The 25,770-nt window shown below is 37.9% G+C and overlaps 3 protein-coding genes across 5 annotated transcripts; 1 reads left to right on the top strand and 2 right to left on the bottom strand.

Moving 5' to 3' along the window:
- Nucleotides 1–1,336: 1,336 nt before the first annotated feature.
- Nucleotides 1,337–5,162, bottom strand: LOC132187382 (uncharacterized). The gene is made up of 5 exons (XM_088512763.1): nt 4,076–5,162; nt 3,735–3,966; nt 2,430–3,013; nt 2,177–2,322; nt 1,337–1,849 (listed from the first exon to the last, which is right to left on the bottom strand). The coding sequence occupies exons 1-5, from the start codon at nt 5,160–5,162 to the stop codon at nt 1,337–1,339; spliced, it is 2,562 nt and encodes an 853-aa protein (XP_088368889.1).
- Nucleotides 5,163–8,048: 2,886 nt separating this feature from the next.
- Nucleotides 8,049–14,047, top strand: LOC132167375 (mitochondrial thiamine diphosphate carrier 2). Of its 2 annotated transcripts, XM_059578327.2 has the most exons (8): nt 8,049–8,297; nt 8,578–8,732; nt 9,462–9,578; nt 10,314–10,425; nt 10,965–11,092; nt 12,508–12,660; nt 12,988–13,137; nt 13,800–14,047. In XM_059578327.2, the coding sequence occupies exons 2-8, from the start codon at nt 8,616–8,618 to the stop codon at nt 14,016–14,018; spliced, it is 996 nt and encodes a 331-aa protein (XP_059434310.1). In that variant the 5' UTR covers nt 8,049–8,297; nt 8,578–8,615; the 3' UTR covers nt 14,019–14,047. The 2 variants fall into 2 exon arrangements, with proteins under 2 accessions (XP_059434310.1, XP_059434311.1); XM_059578328.2 differs by lacking the exon at nt 12,508–12,660.
- Nucleotides 14,048–15,972: 1,925 nt separating this feature from the next.
- LOC132164680 (dynein beta chain, ciliary protein) lies at nt 15,973–21,725 on the bottom strand. 2 transcript variants are annotated; one of them, XM_059575236.2, is made up of 3 exons: nt 21,350–21,725; nt 20,616–20,728; nt 15,973–16,581 (listed from the first exon to the last, which is right to left on the bottom strand). In XM_059575236.2, exons 1-3 carry the CDS (start codon nt 21,513–21,515, stop codon nt 16,297–16,299), a joined length of 564 nt encoding a protein of 187 aa, XP_059431219.2. In that variant the 5' UTR covers nt 21,516–21,725; the 3' UTR covers nt 15,973–16,296. The 2 variants fall into 2 exon arrangements, with proteins under 2 accessions (XP_059431219.2, XP_059431211.2); XM_059575228.2 differs by having other exon boundaries at nt 20,616–20,740; nt 21,350–21,722.
- Between the last annotated feature and the right edge of the window lie 4,045 nt (nt 21,726–25,770).

The following is a 25,770-nucleotide window of genomic DNA, read 5'->3' as shown; positions in this document are numbered from 1 at the left end:
TGCCTAGTTTGTTAACCGAACCAACTCATTCGGATCAATAAAAGTTTCCCCATGGATCACCTCATTCCTCCTCATCCAAATATTCTTTGACTGTCTAGCAAATACAGTGAGCATATCCACACCTCCCTTCCCATATATTTCTTCCACAAGTTGCAAGAAGTCCGAACCTGAAGAATTAAATTTTTGAAAAAACACTTCTCTAACACTCCACACGTCAGAGGCCGAAGGACAAGACCACAAAATGTGAGTGGCCGTTTCTGATACAAGACCACATATAGGACATCGGGAATCCATTAATATTTTCCTCTTCAAAAGATTGTCACGTGTCGGAAGAATATTATGACAAACTCTCCACAAAAAATTCTTATCAGAATTGGGCATCTTAAGCTGCCATAGAACCCTCCAAATCTCACTTTCCTCCACTTGTCTAGAACACCTCGGTTTACTCCTTTGTTCTAACTCCATAGCTAAATGATATGCACTACGAACTGAAAATATCCCAGAATCAGTACCCCTCTATACCCTCACATCTGGATTTCCCACACCACTTATAGGAATAGAAGCAATTGCCCGCACCTCCTCCGTACTAAAATTATCTCTCAGACGTTGAAAGTCCCACCAATTTGTGTTAGTATCAACTAGTTCCCGAACCCTTGCTGTGGCAGACATCAATCTTGGTTGAGTTTGAATCATAAAAATAGTGGGGGTTGGGATCCATTTTTCTCCCCAAATTCCAGCCTTCACCCCATCTCCTATTCGCCATATAAGCCCACTTTCAAGAAGATCAATCGCACCCTGAGTGCTTCTCCATGCATATGATGGCTTGGAACCCAGCTGAGCCTCTAAAATTGAACCTGTTGGATAATACTTAGCCCTTAGGATTTGGGCAGGTAAATTGTCCGGGTCATGAAATAATCTCTAGCATTGCTTAGCTAAAAGGGCCTTATTAAAACACATAAGATCCCTGAAACCCATTCCCCCCCCGAGACTTAGAAACTCCCATTCTATTCCAACTCATCCAGTGAATTCTAGAATCATTCTTTTGATGGCCCCACCAAAACTTCTACATTAGAGCATTTATTTCTAAGTTTAAACCTTTGGGGAGCTTGAAAATACTCATGCTATATGTAGGTATAGCTTGAACAACAGCTTTCAATAATACCTCCTTCCTAGCTTGAGAAAGGAAATTCAGCTTCCAATCTTGCATTCTCTTCCATACCCGATCCTTTATACTTTTAAAAGCCTGAGACCTCAATTTACCAACCAAAGCTGGCAACCCAAGATACTTATCGTACCTTATTGTTTCTGGGATCCCCATCAATACCAACAGAGTTTGTTAGACTTCAAGCAAAGTATAAAGACTAAAAAAGATAGATGTCTTATCCTTATTCAATCGTTGTCCCGATGCATTCTCATAGGTTTGCAATAAATCTGACATCTTTCGCCAATGGTGAGGATTAGCCTTACAAAACAACAGGTTGTCATCTGCAAAGAAAAGATGACTGATACGGGGGCCTTTTTTCGAAGTAGGAACACCAGTAAGTGTACCCCTGGACTCTGCTCTTGTCAACATAGAACTTAAGGCTTCTGCACATAAAAGGAATAAATAAGGAGAGATGGGGTCACCTTGCCTTATTCCTCTCGATGGGACAATTCTACCCATTAGAGTACCATTCACAATAACTGAATAAGTGGCTGAGCTGACACACATTAAAATAAGGTGAATCCATTTGGCATCAAAACTCATCATTCTCATCACTGCTTCAAGAAATCCCCACTCTACCCTATCATAAGCCTTCGACATATCAAGCTTAACTGCCATATACCCATCTTTTCCCCACATTCGTGCCTGCATAGTGTGCAATGTCTCATATGCTACCAGGATATTATCTGAAATCAATCTGCCTTGAATACCAGCACTTTGATTCTTTGAGATAATATGAGGTAGAATAACTTTAAGTCTATTAGCTAACACCTTAGACAATAATTTATACAATACATTACACAAGCTAATAGGTCTAAAATCCGTTACACAAACAGGATTTTTCAACTTTGGGATAAGAGCTATATAGATAGAATTAATATCAAGAATCAAATGACCCGTATTTAGAGATTCAATCACAGCTTTACTAACCTCTGGACCCATAGTACCCCAATGTGTTTGGAAAAAACTTACAGAAAAACCATCTGGCCCAAGAGCTTTAAGTGGAGGCATTTGATTAAGCGCTATAGAAACCTCTTCAACCGTGTATGGCTGTACAAGGGATGCATTCATTGCTGGTGTAACACAGCTCTTCAAGCTCCTCAAACAATTTTCCAGATCTGATATGGATTCAGTGGAAAACAAATGACTATAGTACCGAATGAAGGCTTGGCCGATAGAATTCTGCTCATCACACACCCGACCCTCAACGTCTAAAATCTTATACAACTGGCTGGATTTTCGCTTTCATGAAAAAACTTTGTATTACGATCTCCTTCTTTCAACCAATGCTTTTTTGCTCTTTGTCTCCACTTTAGCTCCTCTTGTTCCAACAAACAATTTAATTCAAGCTTCAAAGTATGAATACTTTGAGTTTCCAATGGACCTTCACGCCCTTGGAGTTCAACCAATAAAGCTTCTTTTTGTTTAATTGTGGCTCCCACCTGACTGCCATTAACATGCTGCCAAACCAAAAATCCTTTCTCACTTTCATTCATCATTTCCCGTAGACCCATAGAAAGACCCACCCTTCTATCTTTTTCTCGACATATCTGCTTTACTATCTTGTAACACTCGGGTTCCAATCCCCAACTCGCCTCATACCGAAAACCACGCCTCCTTCTCATGTCTCCTCCTTTTATTTGCACCCTCAACACAATTGGGTTATGATCAGAATTAATAGTTGCCTTCACAATAGCTTCAGCTCTAGGAAATAATTCACACCATTCTTGGTTAGCAACAACTCTGTCCAATCTTTCTTGTGTAAAATCAATTCCCTCCCGACCATTAGTCCAAGTATATTTTGGACCCCTATATCATGCAAAACACAAGTTTCCAAAGCATTTTGAAAATCATTCATCAAACCCCTAGCACGTCCACGCCCTCCACACTTCTCGGAATTACTCAATATCTCATTAAAGTCCCCTGCACAAACCCAAGGAATTGGTTCGAAGGTTCTCAGATATTTCAATAAACTCCATGCCTCCTTTCTTTTATGAGGTTTTGGATGCCCATAAAAACCCGTAAATTTCCACGGGATTATTGATGAAGGAGATATAACTGTAGCATTTATATGGCGTCTACTATAATTCTAAATCTCTACAGTAACTTCACTGTTCCATATAAGAGCAAGGCCACCACTTCTACCCAAACTCTCCACCACAAACAAGTTTTTGAAATTGTTTTAATTCGTACCTCTTCAATTCTTTTCTTATGTAGTTTCATTTCCATTAGAAAAATCAAACCAGGCTTCTTAGTTTTCACCAAACGGCGAAGGTCTCTGACTGTCTGGGGGTTCCCAAGCCCCCGACAATTCCAGCTTAAAAGATTCATCTCGGTTGGCGGGGCTGAAAATCAGCCACCGCCACCCCCAAACCAGATTTTCTTTTTTTTCGAACTTATCCCCAAATTTTCTGCAGCTTGACCCACATCATTTGCCGAGCTATCACCCATAAAATCACCTTTCTTCCTCTTCCTATCATGGCCAACCAGCCGAACTACAGATGGTAATATCTAATCAGCCCGCGCACGCCTCTTCCAATTCGTCACCCCATTTTTCTTAGATTCCTTCACTGCTCGGAATTGAAGAACCCCGACTTCATGATTCCCACTCAATTCTGGAGACTCAACCTGCGTGGCCTTAACTACATGCCCATAATTTTGTAAAAACATGGGCCCCTCCACTTGGGTTGGATTTTCCTTGGGCTTAGACAAACCACCTTTAGAAACCAAGCTGAAAGAAGACACGTAATCATCTGAAATATCTTCATAATTATCCCCATGCAAACTGTCCACCAAACACGTAGCCCCCTCCACTTCATGTGTTGCATATGTACCACTACCATCCCCTTTCAGTTGAGAAATCTCCTTAACCGTTTCTCCCATAATCATCTGAAATATCTTCATAATTATCCCCATGCAAACTGTCCACCAAACACGTAGCCCCCTCCACTTCATGTGTTGCATATGTACCACTACCATCCCCTTTCAGTTGAGAAATCTCCTTAACCGTTTCTCCCATAACTGCCCCACTTTCCACAACTGACGAAAACTGAATCTTCTCCTTCCCCCGGTCTACCATCTCATCGGACTCACCTTGCATTCCGGCATTGACCACCACCAGAGATCTATTTTGTTCCTGGCCACTATTCGACCAATGAGGATTGGACATTCTCATTGGTGGACTCGATGGAGACCCATAATCCCGTTTCTGCGTTTCAAACCATTGCTGCCCCGAATCCTTATGCCAAGTAGATGGTTTAACTCTAAGCCATAGACCAAATTGCGGTTTCACCTCCTTAATGCCACTACACCCTACCACTCCATGGCGAAACTTTCCACAGAGAAAACAAAAATGAGGAAGCCTTTCAAATTGAAAAGGTACCCACACCGTGTTTCCTAAAAGAGTGATACGCCTACCGCGAGGAATAGGCTTCGTTAGATCCATCTTCACCCTTACACGCAAGTATTTTCCCCAGCCAATTCCTTCGTCATCAGTTTCAACTTCTTCTACCATCCCCATTGTAGAACCAATTTGAAAACCTACTGCTTGACCCATACATGCTAACGGAAGGTTAAACATCCGCACCCAAAACGCCGCCTTTTCAAACGGGATCTCCAGAGGAGGTGTTATTCCATCAAATTCTTCCAAAGAAAACAAACTACCTTCAAACACCCAAGGTCGGCCCTCCAACACCCGAGTCTTATCCCATGAATGCTCAAAATCGACCAGAAACAAATTCTCCCCTATAACCTTGAACGACGTCGACCCCGAAGGTCTCCATAATTGCACCAATTTAGATCTTATAGTATCCTTGCCAATAATCCTATCAGCAATTAGTTTCCCCACGAAACAAGAATTTCCTCTTGTTGCAATCTCTTCAACTGCTTGTTGTTGGACTATTACCTCCACTCTCACCTTCCGAAAGGTTGAAATCTTGCCACATAGAAGACAAATCATTAGCCATCCCACTCTCTTCGAGATCAAACGTACTACAGATAACACCCAAACCTTCCTCCACAATCTACAAAGACTTGGAAAACTTTTCACTTCTCCTCTAGAAAGTCTAGAGAGAAAACCTCGTCAAAATTACATCAACTATATCATCATCCAATTTCAAATTTAGAACAACACTTAAAGAGATAATTTTGGTCTCCCCTTACTTCCAATTAAACATCAAAGAGCATCACCCAATTCAGCAAACCTTCATGACCCACTTTTAAAATTTTTTCAAAATACACTTAAACAATTACCCAAAAAAAATCGATTGAGGGAGAGAAGGAGTCCATGGAAAAGAGAGATTGTCAAGAGAGAATAAATGAGAGATTTCCTTGAAGATTCCTCGGATTTTATGATCCTCCTTCCTTCGATTTGCATAGAGAGAGAGAAACACATTCCTAAGGCAATATTTTATTTATGGACATAAATTTTTTCCAAATCAGTCTGAAGGAAATATCCTCCAATCCATGTAAAATAGTGTCAAGTGATGCGTGACTAGTAATAATAACGCAGGTGTTGTCTTTCCCCCTCCCCTCTTTGCTAGGGTTTCATCTCTAGTAGAGAGCGCCGTTGGAGGGGGAGAACATTTGTTCTCCCCCTTCAGCCCTCCTCCCCTCTCCCTTCTCATCGCCCCTTTTCTCTTAACGAGCTAGCCTATTTACCTAATGCCCCTAGTTCTTTGGGCGATTTTTTCCTTTCTCTTCCTCTCCGCCACTTCCCCCTCCTTTGTTCTTTTTTTTGCTCTAGGCTTTTGGATCGGCCATTCTTTGCCCGATCTACTGCCTTTGCCGAACCCACATCGCCCCTCACCCCTTCGCTTGTCCTCTTCGGCTCCATCCAAGTTCTTCGCGTTTCGGCCATTTTCCCTGAGCAACTTTCCTCCTTGACGTGGTTTCTGTTTTGGGTTTCTTATTTCTTGTTTCTTTGTTTTATTTTCTTGCATTCTCTCTTCTTTTTTTTTTTTTTTTTTTTTTTTTTTTTTTTTTTTTTTTCCTGTGTTTGCTTTTGTTGTTTCTGCTTGTTTAAGCACTCGGTGTGGGTGATGTTCATGGGTTTCACTCAAACTTCCATCTACATTTGAGTGCGCCACCGATCTCCTCCGTGCCTGCTCCGCCGCCCACTATCCTCTGTTGGGCTTTTTTCTCGCGTCCCCCACCGTGATGAGCTTCCAATGCCCCCTTTTATTTTCAGTTTCCGGCGAGTGCACGATCGGCTCTTCTGTTTGGCTGTTGTCATCCTCTTAATGTGCTTTTTTTTTTTTGTTGGTTATTTCTCTGTAATTTTGTCTGGCTTTCGTTTTTTTTGTTCTTTCTGTCTTGTTTTGTTTCTTTGTATCGGTTTTGTTTTTGCTTGTAATAATGCTCAGTCCTCTCTCTCGATCTGCCCGCCTGATGCCCTTAGGGGTAGTTGATTTGGTCTAGACCTTTGGATTGTGGATGTGAAGGTTATCCTGACTTTTGGGTCGAGGATGATGAGTTTTGGCTTGGGGTTCTCTGCCCTCAATGCCAAGGAATAAGAGCCGAGTAAGAAGAGCTACCTATGCATTGGTTTGAGTCTATTTGGTGTAGAACTGTTGTTAAATTTGAAAATTAATCATAGCTTAAAGGATTTTGTATGAGTCTGGAATGTAATACGTCATTTTTTATGCTTGTAACCCCGTAACTTCGACTTTGGTTACTTCAAAGCTTTGCTCTGTGTTGTTTGAGCCTTATGCTCGTTTATCAATGAATGTGATTTAACTGTTAAAAAAAAATAAAAAATAGTGTCAAGTGTTTATAAACATTTAAAATGTACATTAAATTCTTAACCTCATTAATAGCAGTTTACTAACTTAGACTCTTTTTTTTTTTTTTTTTTTTTTTGAAAATAGACTAAATTTAATGTGACTTTTAAATGTTTATAAACATTTGGCACTATTTTACATGGGTTGGAGGATATTTCCTTCAAACTGCTTTGGAGGAAATTTTTGTCCTTTATTTATTGTTTTCATCTTTTCTATTTTTAGAAAGGAAACAAACACATTCCTAAGGAAATATATTACTATCCAAAGATGTTTGGCTAAGCCACCACCCCCAACACCTAGGGGTGGTTGATGGTTCGGCCATTCCCATGATGTGAGTATGTTTTTTCGAGTAATGTTATAAGTCCTCATAGAGTTATCCTAGAGTTCTCCCAAATGTAATGTGACTTTTAAAATTATCATTGAATTTGAGATGTGATGTGTTAAACTTTAATCTATTGGTGATTTTAAAAGTCACATCATATTTGTGATGACTTCAGAATGACTCTAAGCAAACTTATTGCATTACTCTGTTTTTTCAATTAGTTTGGGCACAACAAACTGGTTAGAAGGTAACCAAACATACCCTTGAAATGATTTAACCACCTTTGAAATGGATAAAGGGTAGGTCGAATAATTCCCACAACTATAGGGATGGTTTGACCGCTCCTCAACTAGGGTGGCGAATTCATCCCTTAATAACAAGTTAACCTTTTAGTTTTTTTTTTTAAAAAATTAAATTTTATGCATAATCTTTTTTTTTTTTTTTAAAAAAAAAATCACATGCAATATTTTTCATATATTTTAAGGCCAACTTGTAACATGAGATGTAATTTTGTACGGATGTGATAGTTTGTGGGAGTTAAATGTCACTTCTAAAAGTCAGCGTCAAATGAGTGATAATTTGGGACTAAATGTATTTTTCTCTTATTATTTTGTGTTAATTTCCTTATATAGATGGTTACTAATTACTCACCATAATTATCCAATATTATACTTTTCAAATGAAAATCTTATAACCTTTTAATATTTTAATAGATTCCAGGACAAAGATCTTACATTTTTTTTTTTCTTAATTTTTCTCTTTTTGTTCTGAAAGCAAAGATCTTATTCATTCTCTCCCCTGTACCTTCTCCACATCCACGGGGCCACTAACCCAGAATCCCGTGTATGATTCCCCAGTCCCCGCCCATACTCTCTCAGTCGCCGTCAAAATCCCATTCCAATAAGGCGGCAAGAATCAACTCTCTCTTTCTCTCTCTCCAAAGATCTTTAATGGCGGCTCTGTTTCGTATCCGCCCTTTTCTTCTTTCCAGGTACCTTTCTCTCTCATTTTCTCTCGCTTTAATCCGTGAACTTAATCTTTTGAGTTATCATATGTAACAATCACATCGTGCAAACCCTAATTCTTTTGGTTGTCTTCTCGTGAATTCGGTTCAACTTTCCCTTTTTTTTTAAAAAAAAAAAAACGTAATTATCAGTCTTCCGCACGTTGTCTAGCTGTGATTTTTCTATTATACGCGAATATATACGTCGGAGATTTTAGGAGTCTAGATTGTATTTTCTGAGTGTTTGTTTTTGAAATTAATTTCTTAGGTTGTAGACTATCCTGAAAAAGAGGCGGTTGTTTGGGAATGGAAGAGCCCGGGCAGCTGAAACGGGCGCTGATAGACGCTACGGCGGGGGCCATAGCCGGTGGTATATCACGGACGGTCACATCGCCGCTTGACGTGATTAAGATCAGATTCCAGGTTATATTTTTGGTTCCATGTCTTTCAATTTTATGTGGCCAATGCCAATCTTGAATGCAATGTTTGAACTTGAGCCTTACATTGTGCTGAAAATAGTAGTTCTTCGACATAATGTGTCTATATATATATATATATATATATATATATATATATATATATTTTGACATGTCCATACAAGGGTTGGGAAAAAGGGTGAGAGGATTAGAACTAGTAACCTCCACTTCATGAGGCTTGGTCCCCAGCTGATTGAGCTACTCCTGGGGGACTGTGTTGGCTGCTATATTGTGCGCATTTTAGGAATCAATTTGTCAATCACTTGCACACGCATGACAATATTTTTTTAATAGTATGTTAATGATATTTGAATGTCAAATGGTTATTGTTTTATCTTTGTATTCTACATGAATTCACTAATGTCTTTATTGTAAGACAGGCTCAAACTCTTTGACATACTATGGCTTACAATTAGGTACGCTTTGTCAGTCACTTTCCTAGTGGGAAAAAGTTATTGTGACTTTTGGGGAAGATAAAGGTGAAAGATTTTAGGTATCTTTTGGTGGGTTGTGAAAAAAATAGTGACTTGAAGGATGAAGGGGATGGCTGATTCAGTTTTGTGTACAATTGTGTTTATACTTTTGGATCTGTGATTATGGGTTGATGCATTTCTACATCTTATAGGCCGGTGGTGAAGTAACGTAAATGTTTTGTTTTTTTAACTTCTGCTGACAGGTTCAACTCGAGCCCACATCTTCTTGGGCTTTGCTTCGGAACAATGTGTCTGGAACGTCAAAATACACTGGAATGTTTCAAGCAACAAAGGATATATTCAGGGAGGAAGGCTTACCGGTACGTTGACTCAATTTGTGTTATATCATCGTTTATTCTTTTTCTTTTCCCCATAGATGTTTTCTTGTGTCAGTTTATGTTGGCAACATATTAAGTTTTCAATTTCGTAGGTTGATGTCTGTTGTATCTTGGCTCTTTCTATAGACAACGTTTATTTAGGTCAATAGGCAATTCAATCTTGCCAGTTATAGGAAGGCATCTAATAAGTTGAGCATGCTGTTTTGAACTTCTGAGAAATTAAGCTACTCAATCCTTATGGTTCGCTCCTAGTTGACTGGGTTTTAATTTTTATTGAACTATAGGTTAAAACCACATTGTTTATGTCAAGGGAAGGTTTAATGCGTGATCATTCTGATTTAATGCCTTTCAAGCCTTGGTGTATACATTTCATTTCAAAAAATCATTGAAGTAGATTACTTTGCAAATACAGCGAGCCTTGTAAAGTAAAATATTCTTTCTTTTACTCTTTAATTTGTAGTTTCCTGCCACGCCTATTTCTGGATGCCTAGCTTACAATTTTACAATACATATGCATGTATTCAGGTAGTATTGTAAATCTGATAGTGCAATGTACTCAATTCTGCTCATCCCCCCCTCCCCTCCCAACCCCTGATAGATCGTTTAAGACCATCTAATACTGCTCTAGGAGGTTTATTTTGAATTTTTATTTTAACATCAGGTTTAAATGAATTTAACGCCTTTCTACAGCTTATTCAAGTTAATTGCTTATGGCAGGGTTTTTGGCGTGGAAATGTCCCAGCGTTACTTATGGTTATGCCATATACTGCCATACAATTTACTGTGTTACACAAGTTTAAAACATTTGCTTCTGGTTCCTCCAAGACAGGTATATGTGAGAGCCTTCTCAAACTAGACTGAGATATGTTGTCTCATTCTTTGGCAATCTGTTCGTAGATGTTATGACTTATAAGCTTAGCTTATTAAGATAAGAGTTGTAATATGTGGCAATATTTACGAATAAAATACTGATTGATCTCTCAATATCCTTCTTTGATTAAATGAAGCTCCAATATTTTAGCCCGGAATGGTGCAATGTTCATATATTTATTTAACTTTATCTTGGCTGTGGTTGCCAATTGGTTATGCCATACATTGAAGATAGGGTCATGCACTTCTCAGTTTGGAGTGTTTTTGTCTGATCTCATGAGGCCCGCCCTTTTTTCCCCTTTGTCTTGAAAATTTGACATTGTTGGGTAAATGTATCTGTTTCTATTTATAGTACTGATCATGTAACTTTATTGAGTCTCTATGCATTTTAAAGATGTTAAAGGTTTAATTACTTAGGTGATAGTTTGTTATTATTTTAAACGAGCTCTCTGCTGTTTCTCATGTGTCATGGCCTGGTTGTTTTCTGGTATCATGCAGAGGATCACATTCATTTGAGTCCCTATCTGTCCTATGTCAGTGGGGCATTAGCAGGGTGTGCAGCTACTGTTGGATCATATCCCTTCGATCTTATACGAACCATATTAGCTTCACAAGGTGAACCAAAGGTATAGAATTTGAGTACAAGCATGAAATCATCTCAAGTTGTGTTTCAAACAGAGTTTCCTTCAGTATATATGGCTATTTTGAGGAGCCATTCTGAGCACTTAGAAGTCGTGCAACGTATGGGACATTAATGCATTCTACTATTTTTTTTCATATACCCTTGCACTTTCAAAGTGATTTATACTGGTTAAGTTTTTATCTGATCAATCTTGTGCATTCTTCATGACTTTGCCTTCGAAAAAACTGCTTCTCAGTTCTTATACAACACAATAAATGGGAAAAAATAAAAACAAAAGAAAATCCAAGGCTATTGATTTTGAACTCATGTATTGGGTGAGATCACACGTTATGTCTCTTTGTAATGAATGTGATGCTACTAAATAGATACTATGTATATTTACTCTTCTTGGTATGCATGTGCCAAATGTGCAGATCTTAATTTTTGAGCTATTACTTTTAAACCATGCTGGCAGATGAATATATGAAAATATTACTATCTATGACTACTTTGGGTTTTGACATTTCGATATTAATGCAGTATCCTCCACATATGGGTGGATGTACCTAGTTATGGTGTTGTATTTTGGAGGGAAAGCGCTATGATACGGGACATAGTGTTTGGGGCCTTGGGCCCCAGAATCTCGGATAGACTGTAACTAGTGCTGCTCAGGTAGGTTCAGGAAACTTAAAGGAGCCATTAAAATGGACCTCCAAGCCTTGGGTAGACCTGATAGGATGACAGCCTTGGGTGACCCTGTTGTAGTTATTTAATGTAATCTTGAGGGACACATTGTGTGCTTTGATGAGTCCCCTTGACAAGAGAACCTTGCATTTTGCGCATAGCATGAAATTCTTGAGTGGTCATAAGCCGCTCAAGTAAGATTAGCTTTATATAATTCATAGTTGAGTTCTTTGTTTTAGCTTGTTTTGTGCAAGTTGGTTTAGTTTCTAAGATTTGGATAAATAAGGCTCGCCTCAGCTTGGGTGGGAATTGAGGCACAGTGGTTTTTCAGAGTGTGTGGGAGTTGTTGAACTATGATATTTGGACTGGGCCTCTCTTGCCTTTCCTTATGTATGTTTGTTCACACAAAAACTTGGGCAGCTTGATGTGGGAGTTTTTATTTTATTTTGTTTATCATCTGGATCTTTCTCTCTCTCTCTCTCTCTCTCTCTCTCTCCCCAGCCCCTGCAAGGGCTTGATTATGGAAGTGACAATTCTCACTTGTAAAACAAGTAGAGCTTTTATTAGAAAGAAGTATGTAATTTAGTTTACTCCGGGAAATGCCCATGGCTTCACATGTCTCATTCAAATGCTCACTAGTTTTTCATACTTGCTTTCTGCACAAATACTAATTTGTGAAGAGGCCATTGAATTTGTTTACATGATAGTGGTTTATTAATAACTGCCTTCATTTAGGTGTATCCTACCATGAGGTCTGCGGTTGTTGATATAATTAGAACTCGTGGCTTCCGAGGGTTATATGCTGGATTGTCGCCAACCCTGGTTGAGATTGTTCCTTACGCTGGCCTACAATTTGGTACCTATGATACATTTAAGCGCTGGGCTATGGTAAGAGTCTAGTCCTTGTTTCTATTGAGATAGTCTTTACTCAAATATAGATCTTATGGTATATGCTTGTACCATCTGTTGACAAATTAATTTCATTGAAATTACGAAATAGAGGAATCAGGACTGTAACTGTTCAAAACATCCATCTGATATGTTTAGATAATTAGTATATTATGCAATATGCACGCATCCATTTACAGATATGATGTTTTGGGCATATGATACTTAATGTGGCCAGCTTACAGAGCCATCATGCTTTTTACTCTTACAAGTTGACAGTGTAGCCATTTGTTTTTGACGTGATACATTTTACTCCATACATTGTAGGCCTGGAACAGGTCTAGATCTTCTAAGTCAAGCTCAGCTGATACTGAAGATGGAATTTCAAGCTTTCAACTTTTCATCTGTGGGTTGGCGGCTGGGACATGTGCCAAGCTTGTCTGTCATCCACTTGATGTGGTCAAGAAAAGATTCCAGGTGTGTCTCTAGCCTTCTTGAAACCTTTGTTCTAGCATAGTTACGGAAACTTAAGGATTGGCAAATTTGTTTTGACCTTAGGCTAAAAATTTGAGGCTCAGCTGTTGTGTGTCATGTCATGCAAAATATGCCAATAGTTGTCATGGTTTATTATAAAGCTCTAAAGCATGTTCCCACTTACCAGTACCTATGTCCCTTTACGCCTCCTTGTGAGAGCTCTTTTAGCTTCTTTTGTTTTTTGCTTTTGCTTTTGTTTTTTTTTTTTTTTCCCTCTGGGTAATTACTGTTAGCTTCTTCTAAATGTTATAAATTAACCACATGAACCATCAAATTCTTCCAGCAATCACCTGGATAAGATTGGTTTTACTGTTACTTCAGTACCAATACTTTACTTATTTAGTCACTCTTATGGGTCTACATTAAATGGCTTAGGAGTCTTTTCTTTTTCCTTTTCTTCTTAAATTCATATGTTTAATTTCTTTTGTTGCTCTTTGTTCAGATTTCTAAGTTAGTTTAATTACATTTAATTAAGATTTCTGTCTAGCAATCTCAAGGGGCAATAGAGAATAGAAAGACAGAAGAAAATACTGAAATGGTAGTATCCGGCTTTCCTTCCTTGCCAACTTGGATGTGACATTCTTTCTTGTTTTGGGCTACTGCAGATCGAAGGACTACAAAGGCACCCTAGGTATGGTGCTCGAGTTGAGCATCGTGCTTATAAAAATATGTTTCATGCTGTACGCCAAATCTTGCAGATGGAGGGTTGGGCTGGTCTTTATAAGGGCATAGTGCCATCAACAGTCAAAGCTGCACCAGCTGGTGCTGTAACATTTGTAGCTTATGAATACACATCAGACTGGTTAGAGTCCATTTTGACTTGAAACTAACCTGATTTTTTTTCCCCTTTTCATCCATTTTTTTTTTTTGTTTTTTTATCTAATTCTTTTCCCATGGAGATATTTTAAAGTTGTCATAGAAGTTGAGGATTGGGGAATTATAGGCCATAAAATTATAGTTGTCGAGATGGCAAAGAGGTACAGGCACACCAGGCTAGAACAAACCTAGCCTTTCATGGCTGTATTTGAGATTGTGATTGGTAAATTTTTCTCATGTGGCTGTGGGTCACCAATGTCTTCACTAAGAAATATACCTAGTTTTCTCTTTTTTTTTTTTTTTTTTTTTTTTTTTTTTTTTTTGGGGTATCAAATGAATTGAACTTTGCTTGAAAAAAAAGAAAAAGAATTGAACTTTGTCATCTTCATAGACCGGTTCAATATAGAGCGTGTCATTTTGTCGGCTGATGCAATTGGTGATTTGACTTGTGTACTCAACAGAAATCTAAATTCTCTTCTGATTTGAGGGCCATATGTATGATATGTATTCATATTGTTACTTATGAATGCCATCAGAGTAATGTTATAAGTTCTTGTGTTTCTTCAAAACTGATGTGACTTTTAAAATTACTATTGAATTAAAAATGCAATAGTGATTTATTACAAATTAAATAGTAATTTTAAAGGTCACATTAAATTACTCATGCTATGGGCATGATTAGTTTGAGTTATGGACACTAAACACTTTAAAGTGACCAGTGATTCAAATAAAACTTATATAATGATACCATGTACCTGCGGTTAATCTGGAAAAAAGATTAAGTCCAGGCATGTTATTATATGGCCAAGTAGCCAGTGGCTTTGTTTGGAGTTCAAGGCTGCATCTTTTTCTAAGCTGCATCTTATAGACATAAAGAATGCCTCATTTACAGGAAAGTTTATTGTATTGTACATGAATAGAAAAATACTAGGTTTACGAATAAATTTTACAAAAAGTTTTTTACAATATGACGTGGCACAATATGATTGAGTTCCTCAAAAGTTGAATTTATCTTATTTTCAATCATGTTGTGCCACATGATTGCCTCATAATGAGCAGACCAAGTCCAGAAGTGCCTGTCTTGAGTGCACGTAGGGTTGGGCAAATTATCCAAAAGCTGATAACTGACCTTCGGATACAAGTTTTAATTTCCAACTATTTTTGACCCTTTATTTTTATTTTTATTTTTATTTTTATGCAATATCAAGGCAAATGGGTAAGGAGAGAAATGACGCCATGGAACTAAATAGGAGAGAATGGTTTATAAGCGAGACCCCCATATATTTATGAGGCAATAAATTTTCTTTTTTAATAGCCTGTAACAAATACTTAAGAAATTGAAAAAGAATGAAAAAAAAACAGAAGTCCTAATAGTGTTGCATGTATATGTCTCGTTATACAAAGCAATTTTTAAAAAATATTTATGAAAGTTATCAATAGCCTTTAACACTTTTTTTCCTATTCAACACTGGAAAAAGGGGAAAGGGAATAGCCTTTTAACACTTGATTTATGGTTTTTAAGTTTTTTTTTTTTTAAATGCTTGATTTGTGTTGGCCACCTCTTTGTTCTAAGTTGCCACCTTCAATGGCCACCATCTTTTGACCAACTTTTCGTAGTTGACATTGGCTTGAAAATTACTTCCAAGGCGTAAAAAATTTTCCAAGGCGAAAGCCGAGAAGACTCCCGAGTCCCGACCCAGCTAGACATGCACGATGCTCCTCGTACAATCAGAAAAATGAATGGAATGTCGGAACTGGAGATTTGAAAATTATCATCACTTCAACTGACCAGATTACTTTCTTGCATAGAGAGAGTTAAGAGGGATGATTAACAATGTTTCCCATTGACTTGAACATGGAGCCACTCCTTAAATGTAAAATCCCATTGGCTGAAATTCATTATGAAATCATAGCTTTGAATCAAGAATCGCAATCATTAAGTATTGTGAAAGATGTTCAATAATCTCATGCAAAGAGTTCGGAAACTGGTTCCCCAACTTCTGTCCATCCAAACAACAAATGCTCGTTTTGTGGGTTAATATCAGATGACCAAACAAAGTTCAAAAGCTTCTGCTTATGATGTCCTTCACCACGCAAACATGAAACTACCATACAAAATTTCCCAGATATCAATTGAGCTGGAACTTTCTAATTTACACTCTATATAATCATGATATCTTTTGGTTGATGAAACTTTCATGAAACCTCCAAATTCCTATAAGAACCATCTCTTATTCAACAGAAAATCCTGTTAGTTTTGCAAGAGAAAGTGAGGGACGGTCATCTTCATATACTGTTATTTTGTTTACTGCTGTCCTCTGGAGGCAGTGATACGAACTGCAAAATCCTCTCAACCTGCGCAACATCAATTCTGAACTTTTCAGCAATCTGTTGGCTATCCATTGGTCCTTCATGGTCGTCAGCCTTCCCCTGGTGCAGGAGGACAATGTAGCGCAGCTGTGCCACATTCAGGGTTCCTGGAGGGGCGGGCCTTTCCTCATACCTGCCAGAATCTGGTTTTGTATTTCGCAGTTTTGGCATGGGCCTATTATACTTTTCCACCACAAATGCCTGTAAAATTACTAACATATCAACTATTCTGAGAATTTAACCAATTCCTATGAGGCACTCAAATACCTTCTACATACAATTCATGGGTTGGATCAAAGTAGAGTGAACATAGGGCAGACAGTTAAGAATATTGTAATTAGGTGCAACTTTTAAATTTGAAATCTAGACCAAGCAAAACTCTTTGACACAAATATCAATATTCCAAAACAATGATAAAGGTACAATGTATTAGTAAAATGTCAGTTTATATACATAGGCATACGATCTAGTCCAATGAAATAAGTAAACAAAGCCATTACCCATTAGGTAAGCAATTTTGTGTGTGTGTGGGTGTGGGATTTGAGCTTAGAGGATGACTTTATATAAGACAACATGAAGTAAGAGAATAAGAAAGAATGTCTAAGCCAACTGAAGTCACTGAACTCGAGATGTATCCTCTTCACCATACATCCTCTTCACCGTGACTTTTACGAGTGTCTATGGCCTAATTTTGATAGGGATAGAAGGCTTCTTTGGGATGAGTTGGCTGGTAGAACTTTCCTTGGTGCAGTAGGGGTGATTCTAATGTTATCCGATTTCCCAGTGAGAGATTGGGAGAAGCTCGTTTATGCCCATATGATGGAGTTCTCTGACTTCAATTTTACTCAGCGCCCAATGGACTTCCCTCTTGTTGGTGGAACTTTTGCTTGGTCAAATAATCAATAATTACCCTCTACATCTAAAATTGATGGATTCCTTGTCTTTCTGGCGTGGGAGTGTGTCCCAAAGGAGGCTTCCTAAACTTTGTTCTGATTATTTCCCAATCCTCCTTGACTATGGTGAGTTTCAAAAGGGTAGTAGGTCCTTCAAATTTGAAAACATGTGGCTAAAGTCTTAAGGGTTTTGTGGATAGGGGTGAAACAATAGTGGAACTTCTATCATTTCCAATGATCTCCAAGTTTCATTTTAGCAGCAAGCTCAAAACTTTAAAAATTGATTTAAAGAGATGGAATGAAGAGGTGTTTGGTAATGTAAAGAAGAAGACTTTTGGAAGAGTTGCATGTTTTTGATATCACTGAAGAAGAGAGGGCCTTAAGTGTAGAGGAGAGAATGAAGGCATAAATTTAGCGAGTTAGGGATATCAAAAAAAAAAAAAAAAAAGAAAAGAAAAGAAAAAGAAAAAGAAAGATCCACTTTCATGGAGGAGGTGAGTTGGAGGTAGAAATCTAGGGTTTCGTGGTTAAGGGAGGGTGACAAGTGCCCAAAGTTTTCTCACAAAATGGGTAACTCCAACAGAAGGAAGAACTCCATTAACTCCTTGTTGATTGATGGTACAATTTCTATCAACTTATTAGGGATCAACGAGTACATTGACTAGTTTTATAAAAATTTGTACACTGAATAGTTCAATTGGAGGCCTTTGTTGGACGGTATTTCTTTTCATTCTATTGGTGAGGTTGAGGCTAGTTGGTTGGTGAGAGATTTTGAGGAAGGGGAGGTGATGGAGATAGTGAAAGCTTTGAATGGTAACAAGGTGTCAGGCCCTGGCGATTACTCTATGGCATTCTTTCAAGCTTGTTGGGTTGTTTTAAAACAAGGCATCATGAAGGGCTTTTTCTTTTTCTTTTTTTTTTTTAATTCTTAATTTTTAATTTTTTTTTTTGTGTGAGATTTCCGAGCTAGAGGTAAATTTGAGAGGAGCCTGAATGCTACTTTTATCGCCCTCACTCTGAAAATTCCAGGGACTGTTGACCCCTAAGGACTTTCGCTCGATTAGTCTAGTTGGGGGGGGGGGGGGGGGGGTGGGGTGCATTTACAAATTTTTTGCTAAAATTCTTGCAAAGGAGGCTTAAGATGGCGTTGGAGAAGATTATCTCTAAGTTGTAGAATGTGTTCATCCAAGGTAGGCATATCTTAGATCCTATTTTTATTGCCAATGAATGCCTTGATAGTAGAATAAAATATGGAGAGCCATGAGTTATTTGCAAAATGGATTTAGAAAAAGATTATGATCATGTTAATTGACACTTTTTATTGTACATGCTAAGGTGCGATTTTGGGGGGAAGTAGTGTTCTTGGATAGTTCATTGTATTTCCTTGGTGTGATTCTTGGTATTGGTGAATGACACCCCCAAAAGTTTTTTTAGTAGCTCTTGCGGCTTAAGACAAAGGGACCCTCTTTCTCCTTTGTTGTTTGTCACTGTGATGGAAGTGTTGAGTAGGATAATTTCTGCTGCAATGAGTGAAGGTTTGTTGTCTAACTTCTCTGTGGGGGCAAGATATGTTGGTGGGATTGATATTTCTCACCTTCTGTTTGCTAATGATACTTTGATCTTTTGTGGGGCTAACTCTAATCATCTACGTTATTTGTGGTGCTTATTCTTATGTTTTGAAGTTGTTTTAGGCTTGAAGATAAACTTGGCCAAGTCAAAATTGGTTCCTATGGGAAATGTTGATCATGTGGATGGGTTGGCTGGTATTTTGGGTTTTGGGGTTTCCTCTCTGCCTTTGAAACATCTTGTTCTACCGTTGGGAGCCTTCTATAAGGCCAAGCATATTTGGGACAATTTAATTGAGAAGATATAGCATCAATTGGCTAGTTGGAAAATGATGTACTTGTTTAAGGGTTACCTTTATTAAGAACACACTTTCCAATTTACCTACATACTTCATGGCCTTCTTTCCTCTCCCTGCAGGTGTTGCAAACCGTATTGAGAAACTTCAACGTGACTTCTTATTGGGTGCGTTAAGCAAAGGGTTCAAATATCACTTGATTAGCTGGTCCAAGATTTGTTCGCCGATCTTTGAAGGAGGGTTGGAAGTTTGGAACTTGCTGATATTCAATCATGCTCTATTAGGAAAATGTCTTCACTATGTGCTTGAGAAAGAGGCTTGGTGGAGAGTGGTGGTAGACTCTATATATGGTAGTTCATGGAGAGGGTAGTGTTCTAATGAGCCTCTTGGGGTGTTTGAGGTGAGGTTATAGAAGAATATTAGGAGGGGTTGGGGAAAGCTTTCAAGTCATACTAGATTTAAGGTGAGAGACGGTTCCGAGATTAGATTCTGGCATGATTTGTGGTGTGGGAATATGACCTGTAAGGAAGCCTTTCCAGATTTAATTGGTATTGCTTGCGCAAAAGATGCTTTTGTTGTGGCTCGCCCAGAGCTGTGTTGGGTCGCCTCCAAAAGAGGGTTGTTTGATAGCAATTCCTTTTACAATGTCATGGTGTACTGATGGCTTTCGCTTACGTTGGAAGAGTGTTTCGCAGACTACGGTTCTTTTGAGGGTGGCCTTTTTTTGCTTGGTTGGCAGCCCTAGGAACTTACCATGAACAATCTCAAGAAACAACATATCATCGTGGTTGACAAGTGTTATATGTGTAAAAGGAATGGGAATTCCGTGGACCATCTTTTTCTCCATAGTGATGTTGCTTATGCCATATAAAATGTTTTCTTTAGTCGATTTGGGCTGTCTTGGGTTATGTCTAAACGAGTAGATGACTTGTATAGTTGTTGGTGGACTGCAAGCAACACTGGGAGTGTTGTTGTGTGGGAGATGGTACCTTCATGCTTTTTCTAGTGTCTATGGAGGGAAAAGAATGACAAAAATGTTGAGGACCATAAGAGGACATTAGAGAAGATTAAGATCTTATTCTTCAATACTCTGTATTTTTGGACAATTACTTTTGTTTCTGCTCTGCTGATTAGTTATTATAATTTTTTTGTTTTTTTTGCTCCTAATTAGGTGTTTTCTTTTGTATACTCATGTATACTTGGAGCGTCTCACGCTTCTAATGATATCTCGATTACTTAAATATATATATAATCTTTGTACCGCAAACAGTAATTCATAATTACCATTTCAATATTATATGCAATTGTGCAACAGGAAATTGCACCACCTAATCAACATTTTTGCATGCCGCACAGGGTGGGGATTAATTTGAGAATTGAAAGAAAAATCTAAGCATATTTGAAGACAAATAAGACTGCAGACTATAGTTCCTAAAACAAAAAATGTTCGTAAAGAAGAACAGCAAGTTGCATTAACTCACCTCACCCATCTCAAGTTTCCCTCCAGGCTTGGATTTAATTGTACCAGCCATTTGACTAAGCATGGCATCGAACTTTGGATCCCGTTCCTCAAGTAGACTGTCGGCATTGATTCCTGGGGTACCATCTCAATTTAAGAAGAAATGATCCCACCAATCAGTATAGATTGAAATTCAGCATTCTCAATCCTAACAATCATAACACAGAACAAGTTATGATGAACATGCGCACACATGCAATCGCACACGTCAAAAATAAGAAGAAAAATACATCACAAAGCCCGCACACAAATTTCCAAGTACTCATCTGTCTTAACCTTCTTTGCCCAGAAGGAAAAATAAAAAATAAAAAATAGTCCCAAATGTGGTGAGCATTACACATATACGCACACACACCTCAATTGCTTGGCAACGAATTATAATCCTAAAAGCTAATGTAGCACAGAACTAGCATTTCAATGGAAATGACTAAATTTCTATCAGCAAATAATTTACACCAATCAGAAAATCAAAGACTTGGCGCTCTAGTAACACTTGTGGCTTGGCTTATAAAAAGAAATAATAAATGGACAAAATATAGGGCTTCAAACTCAACGAAAACAAGGCATTCTACGAAATTTTTTACCACAGTTTTCAAATTAAAAGCTCAATCTACATTTACACCCGAAACCCCCTCAAGTTCTGCAATCCCTAAAATTAAGCAGAAGAAGAAAAGGCGCGCATAACCGGAAACCAACCGGAATCAGGAGAGCCATGCTCGCTGGCAGTCTTCGAGATCTTCAACTCGTCGGTGGGAGGTGGTCGCCGATCGACGACGCTCTTAGATTTTGAGGAGGCCGACGTTGGATCGGTACTCGAAGATGTGCGTACTCTGCCAGATGCTCGACGTAATGCCTGTCCCATTTTTTTTCTTTCTGTCACACACACATGCACACGCTCACGCCCAAAATGGCTCTGAGCTATGCGCTAATCATTACGAGCCTTTTCACATAAGGGACGCTTTAGTTATATCTTATATTATCATGAAAACCTTTGGGTTTGAATTTTTGGAAGGAGAAGATGCCACACGCAGGGCTATGTAATGAGGGCTGGAAGGAGAGCTACGTGGCTCGTTGGTCTGTGGAACACGTCGCTAGCTCGTCTTTCTCGGTCCTATGATCATGAGACTTTAATGAGTTTTTATTTTTTTATTTTTTATTTTGGACATAAATTTTCTCCGAATTGGTTCGGAATAAGTGACCAATGTCATTCAACTTGTTTGAATTTCTTAAAAATTAATGTTTAGGTTCCTAGATTATTAGAATGTCAATAAATGACTGTTAAAAATATTAAAGAAATAAAATATGTGGGAAATGATACTTTGCACTTATTATAGTAAGTTGAAAAAAAAAAAAAAAAAAAAAAACTCTTTCAAACTGATTTGAAGGAAATTTTTGTCATTTTATTTTATTTTTTTTTATATGCAAGTGAGCCTTTAATGAGTAACTATTGGAAATTAGGTTTTTTGTGCTCTCCAATAACAACCTTCACTTTGGCTTCGAACATTAAAAACTCATCAAGATAAAAACACACAATCACATTCTCTTCGGACAAACCCATCTACCAAAAGAACACCAAATTTGAGAGTAATGATATAAGGAGAGCTAAACTATTCTTAGAGTCCTCCAAATGGGGATTCGGATCCTCTTCAATCCAAAATGGACTTGAAAGTATCCAATTAATGGCAAGAAGAAATTCTAGAGCCACAAATGGGACACCTGTCTCACTAATAAAATAAATAAAATATTATTTATGATTTAAAAAATAAAATAAAAAAGAAAATAATAATCCACCCCATCATGGCCATAAAGCCACTCGCATTTTATCTAGGGGTGGCTCAAGCTACCCCCACTAGCCAGCCAAGGGTGGCCGAACCATCCCTTAAGAGCCTTGGGGTGGCCAAAGCCATCTCATGGTCCTTGGGAGTGGTCGAACCACCCCCAAGGACCAAATAAAAAAAGAAAAAAAAAAAATTGTTGGGTTTGCCTTTGGGGGTGGTTGAAGGCTAAAGCTACCCCAAACTGGCTCTTGGGGGTGGCCGATCCACCCCGTGGCCCTTGGGGGTGATTCGGCCGGTTCGGCCACCCCCAAAGGGAAACCTTAGAATTATTATTATTATTATTATTCATCTGGCCCTTTGAGGTGGCCAAAACACCCTTAAGGGCCATAGCCACCCCAAGCTGACTGGTCTAGGGTGGCCTAGGGCAAAAATAGGGTGGCCAGCCACCCCATTATTATTTTATTATTTTCTTTTTTAATCCTAAATAATCTTTTTTTTATTAGTGGGACAAGTGTTCCATTTGTGGCTCTCAGAAATTCTAGCCATTAACAAGATACTCTCTAGTCCATTTTGGAGACACAACACCTACTCTCTTAAGATCTCTAACCATTGACCAAAATACCCATCTGTTATTTGTTGTAAGTCAATTGATACTTAGGTATTTTGGTGGCTGTAATATAGAATTGGTGTATTGAAGTTTTGAACTAGCGTCAACAAGTACATTCTAATGTGGCTTGTTTATAATACTTACAAAATGTATCATCAGCAAGACGTCCTGACGCAATGACTTTTAGGGGTGCTCAAACAATTATAATCCACGGTTATTGGCTATAATCGCAATTGCCTTGGACGGTTATTGATTTTTAATAGTCGCAACCGCCTAGGCGGTTAGCGGTTATTTTATAACTGGCGACTAGCGGTTATTCAATTCAATAATCAGCGGTTTTATAACAGTTTTTTTTTATATGGGCTTTTGGGCTTTTTAAGTGTTTTGAACCTTAAATTGACCTATTTTTTGGGCTTATTTTATGGAATTAGACTATTTTATGATCTTATTTTAAAGGCTTAAGGCCAAAATGTTCCAAAAATGATGGAAAAAAAAAAAAAAAAAAAAAGGTTGTTTTTTGGGCCAGCCAATGTTTTTGAATAAGGCTTAGCCCAAAACATCACATACCACATTATATATTTCACATACAGTCATAAATAGCCCAAATCCATTAATCCAAATAAAAAGAAAAAATTAATATATTTTATTAATATAAAATATTTACTATATATATTTATACTATTATATATAAATGAAGGCGGTTAGCGGTTATAACCGCCTTGCCCTACTCACTAAAACCACTATCTGCAACTGCCCTAGGCGGTTAGCAGTTTTTAATAACCACCTACCAAAGCGGTTAGCGGTTAATGGTTAGTGATTAGCGGGGCGGTTATAACCGCACTGTTTGAGCAGCGCTAGTGGCTGTCAGAGAGCTTTGTTAGCAACATGTCCAACCTTTGTTATTTAGTTGATGATCCACGAGAAACTCTAGAGGTGTTATTTGTCGAGTAAGCCATTAGAGCCATTCTAGTACTGAGTGCTTAGCCTCCGTACTTTGTTGTTTCTTTGTGAGTCAAGCGAATTCTTTGGTGTGAGCTTCTGTTGCATATTCTCTTGAAGTTTTTCATTCAAACCCCGTTGTTCGTCCATGTAAATTGAAGACTATCGGCGGGTAGGGCTAGCAAAATAGGTACTTGGTAAATAAATAAGTACCTATTTATCCTATACATTCAATTATTATTTATGACACTTAAATGAACCTAATTTTAAAAAAACATGCATAGGATAAACGGGTCATATCAGGTACCTGTTTTGCCAATCATATTGGCGGGTCAATAAAAAAGCTCAAGAAAAGAATTACCCAAAAGGTTTTGGAGTTATTGTGGTAGGAAGCAAGTGAGACACTTGTCTAGTATAAAGGGTATATAAATGTGATTTGCTCGTACAACTTAATTCTCTCCAATGATTTATTTTCTGTGTTTAACTGCTCTGGAGTGATTTTATTTTTGAAATGTTTTTAAAGGGTTTTCACTTCTTCAACAAAATATTTGTGTTGATTGCGTGGTTGATTTCTTATTGTTTGGTGGTTTGATATATTAATTCTACTGCTGCATAACTGTATTATATGGTTGCATAATATTGTTGATTATGTTAGGATCTAACTTGGCTTTTCATCAAGTAAAACAAGCGGAATGAACCAAATTACGTGGATTAGTAAATCAATCGGCACAATAATTTGGTGACAAAGTAGAAACACATTGAAAACTCTTTAAAGGTTAAACCACTATGGAGCAGCCAAACCTAAAAAAAATCAATATACTATAGAGTATAAACAATACAATCAATGTATACTTACAAAACAGTTGTAGCTAAACGTGTCTAGCTATTTCATTTCCTCTACAATGCGAAACTTCGGTGGCTAAAGATTTTAAAACATGTATGCATGTGGTTTAAAAGAATACTCTTAAGAGAGATGAACAATTGAGGCATAGGGAAGAAAAGGTTAGGTCTTATAAAGCATGCATCGAATGCCTTAAATAGATTATAACAAAGCTAGGTCTTATAAAGCAAATTTGAATCCCTAATATGGCAATATTTAAGTTGGCGTCTTCCATGAGCTCGGGTTACACAGCTTCCTAATTGGCAGCGTATGGACCCTCAGAGAATGGCTGATCGAACGAACCATTCTGTCAAGTTGTGATCTTCTATTGAACAATTCTCGTCGAGACCCTTTTACAACCGAGCTAATGAAGGTGCAGTTATAATTGAATGTGATCTTCCACTTGTCTGAACTCAATATCGAACGAGCCAACAATCGTGAAGAACTACCATGATTCCTTCTAACAAATGTCCCAGCAATCGAGCACTTCTGGAAGACTTAAATTATCCTCATGAAATCAACAATCTGAATGTGCTTCCAACCAAGCATTACTGTGATACCCATTTAGTGTCTTGTCCGAACCTTTCACCAAACGAGGCATCGAACGATAAGCATTGTGTTCTTCCTTGCGTAGCTCATCAAAACTCTTCACCGAACACTCCAGCAAACAATGAACAATCAGTACTATGTTCTTCTTTAATTAGTAGCTCTTCTAAACTCTTCATCAAACGCTCCAACTAATGTCACCCACTTTTCTTCAAAAAGTTACAAGTTTGAAATTCTTCTACCATTGAATCTATTTTGAACGCCGAATTAACCAACTTAAAAACTAATAATAATGCTCATGAACACTAAAGCAAATATATTACGTAAAGGACAAAAAAGAACAAAAAAAAGGTCAATGTAAAGGATT

The sequence above is a fragment of the Corylus avellana genome, chromosome 2 (genome assembly GCF_965113065.1).
Source record: "Corylus avellana chromosome 2, dhCorAvel1.hap1.2, whole genome shotgun sequence".
NCBI classification, from domain to species: Eukaryota; Viridiplantae; Streptophyta; class Magnoliopsida; order Fagales; family Betulaceae; genus Corylus; species Corylus avellana.
The sequence above is the reverse complement of the archived record's forward strand: the minus strand, read 5'-3'. Positions and strand labels throughout refer to the sequence as shown.

Excerpts from the sequence above, each read along its gene's own strand:
- LOC132187382 (XM_088512763.1), bottom strand. The coding sequence starts at position 5,162 with ATGATTTGTCTTCTATGTGGCAAGATTTCAACCTTTCGGAAGGTGAGA. Across the intron at positions 3,967-4,075 it reads AGATGATTATGGGAGAAACG|ATATTTCAGATGATTACGTG; the intron begins GTTAAGGAGATT and ends ATAATTATGAAG. Across the intron at positions 3,014-3,734 it reads GGGGTGACGAATTGGAAGAG|GGGTCCAAAATATACTTGGA; the intron begins GCGTGCGCGGGC and ends TGCATGATATAG.
- LOC132167375 (XM_059578327.2), top strand. The coding sequence starts at position 8,616 with ATGGAAGAGCCCGGGCAGCTGAAACGGGCGCTGATAGACGCTACGGCG. Across the intron at positions 10,426-10,964 it reads TTCTGGTTCCTCCAAGACAG|AGGATCACATTCATTTGAGT; the intron begins GTATATGTGAGA and ends GGTATCATGCAG. Across the intron at positions 12,661-12,987 it reads CATTTAAGCGCTGGGCTATG|GCCTGGAACAGGTCTAGATC; the intron begins GTAAGAGTCTAG and ends CATACATTGTAG.
- LOC132164680 (XM_059575228.2), bottom strand. The coding sequence starts at position 21,515 with ATGGGACAGGCATTACGTCGAGCATCTGGCAGAGTACGCACATCTTCG. Across the intron at positions 20,741-21,349 it reads GCATGGCTCTCCTGATTCCG|ATGGTACCCCAGGAATCAAT; the intron begins GTTGGTTTCCGG and ends TCTTAAATTGAG. Across the intron at positions 16,582-20,615 it reads GGAAACTTGAGATGGGTGAG|GCATTTGTGGTGGAAAAGTA; the intron begins GTGAGTTAATGC and ends GTAATTTTACAG.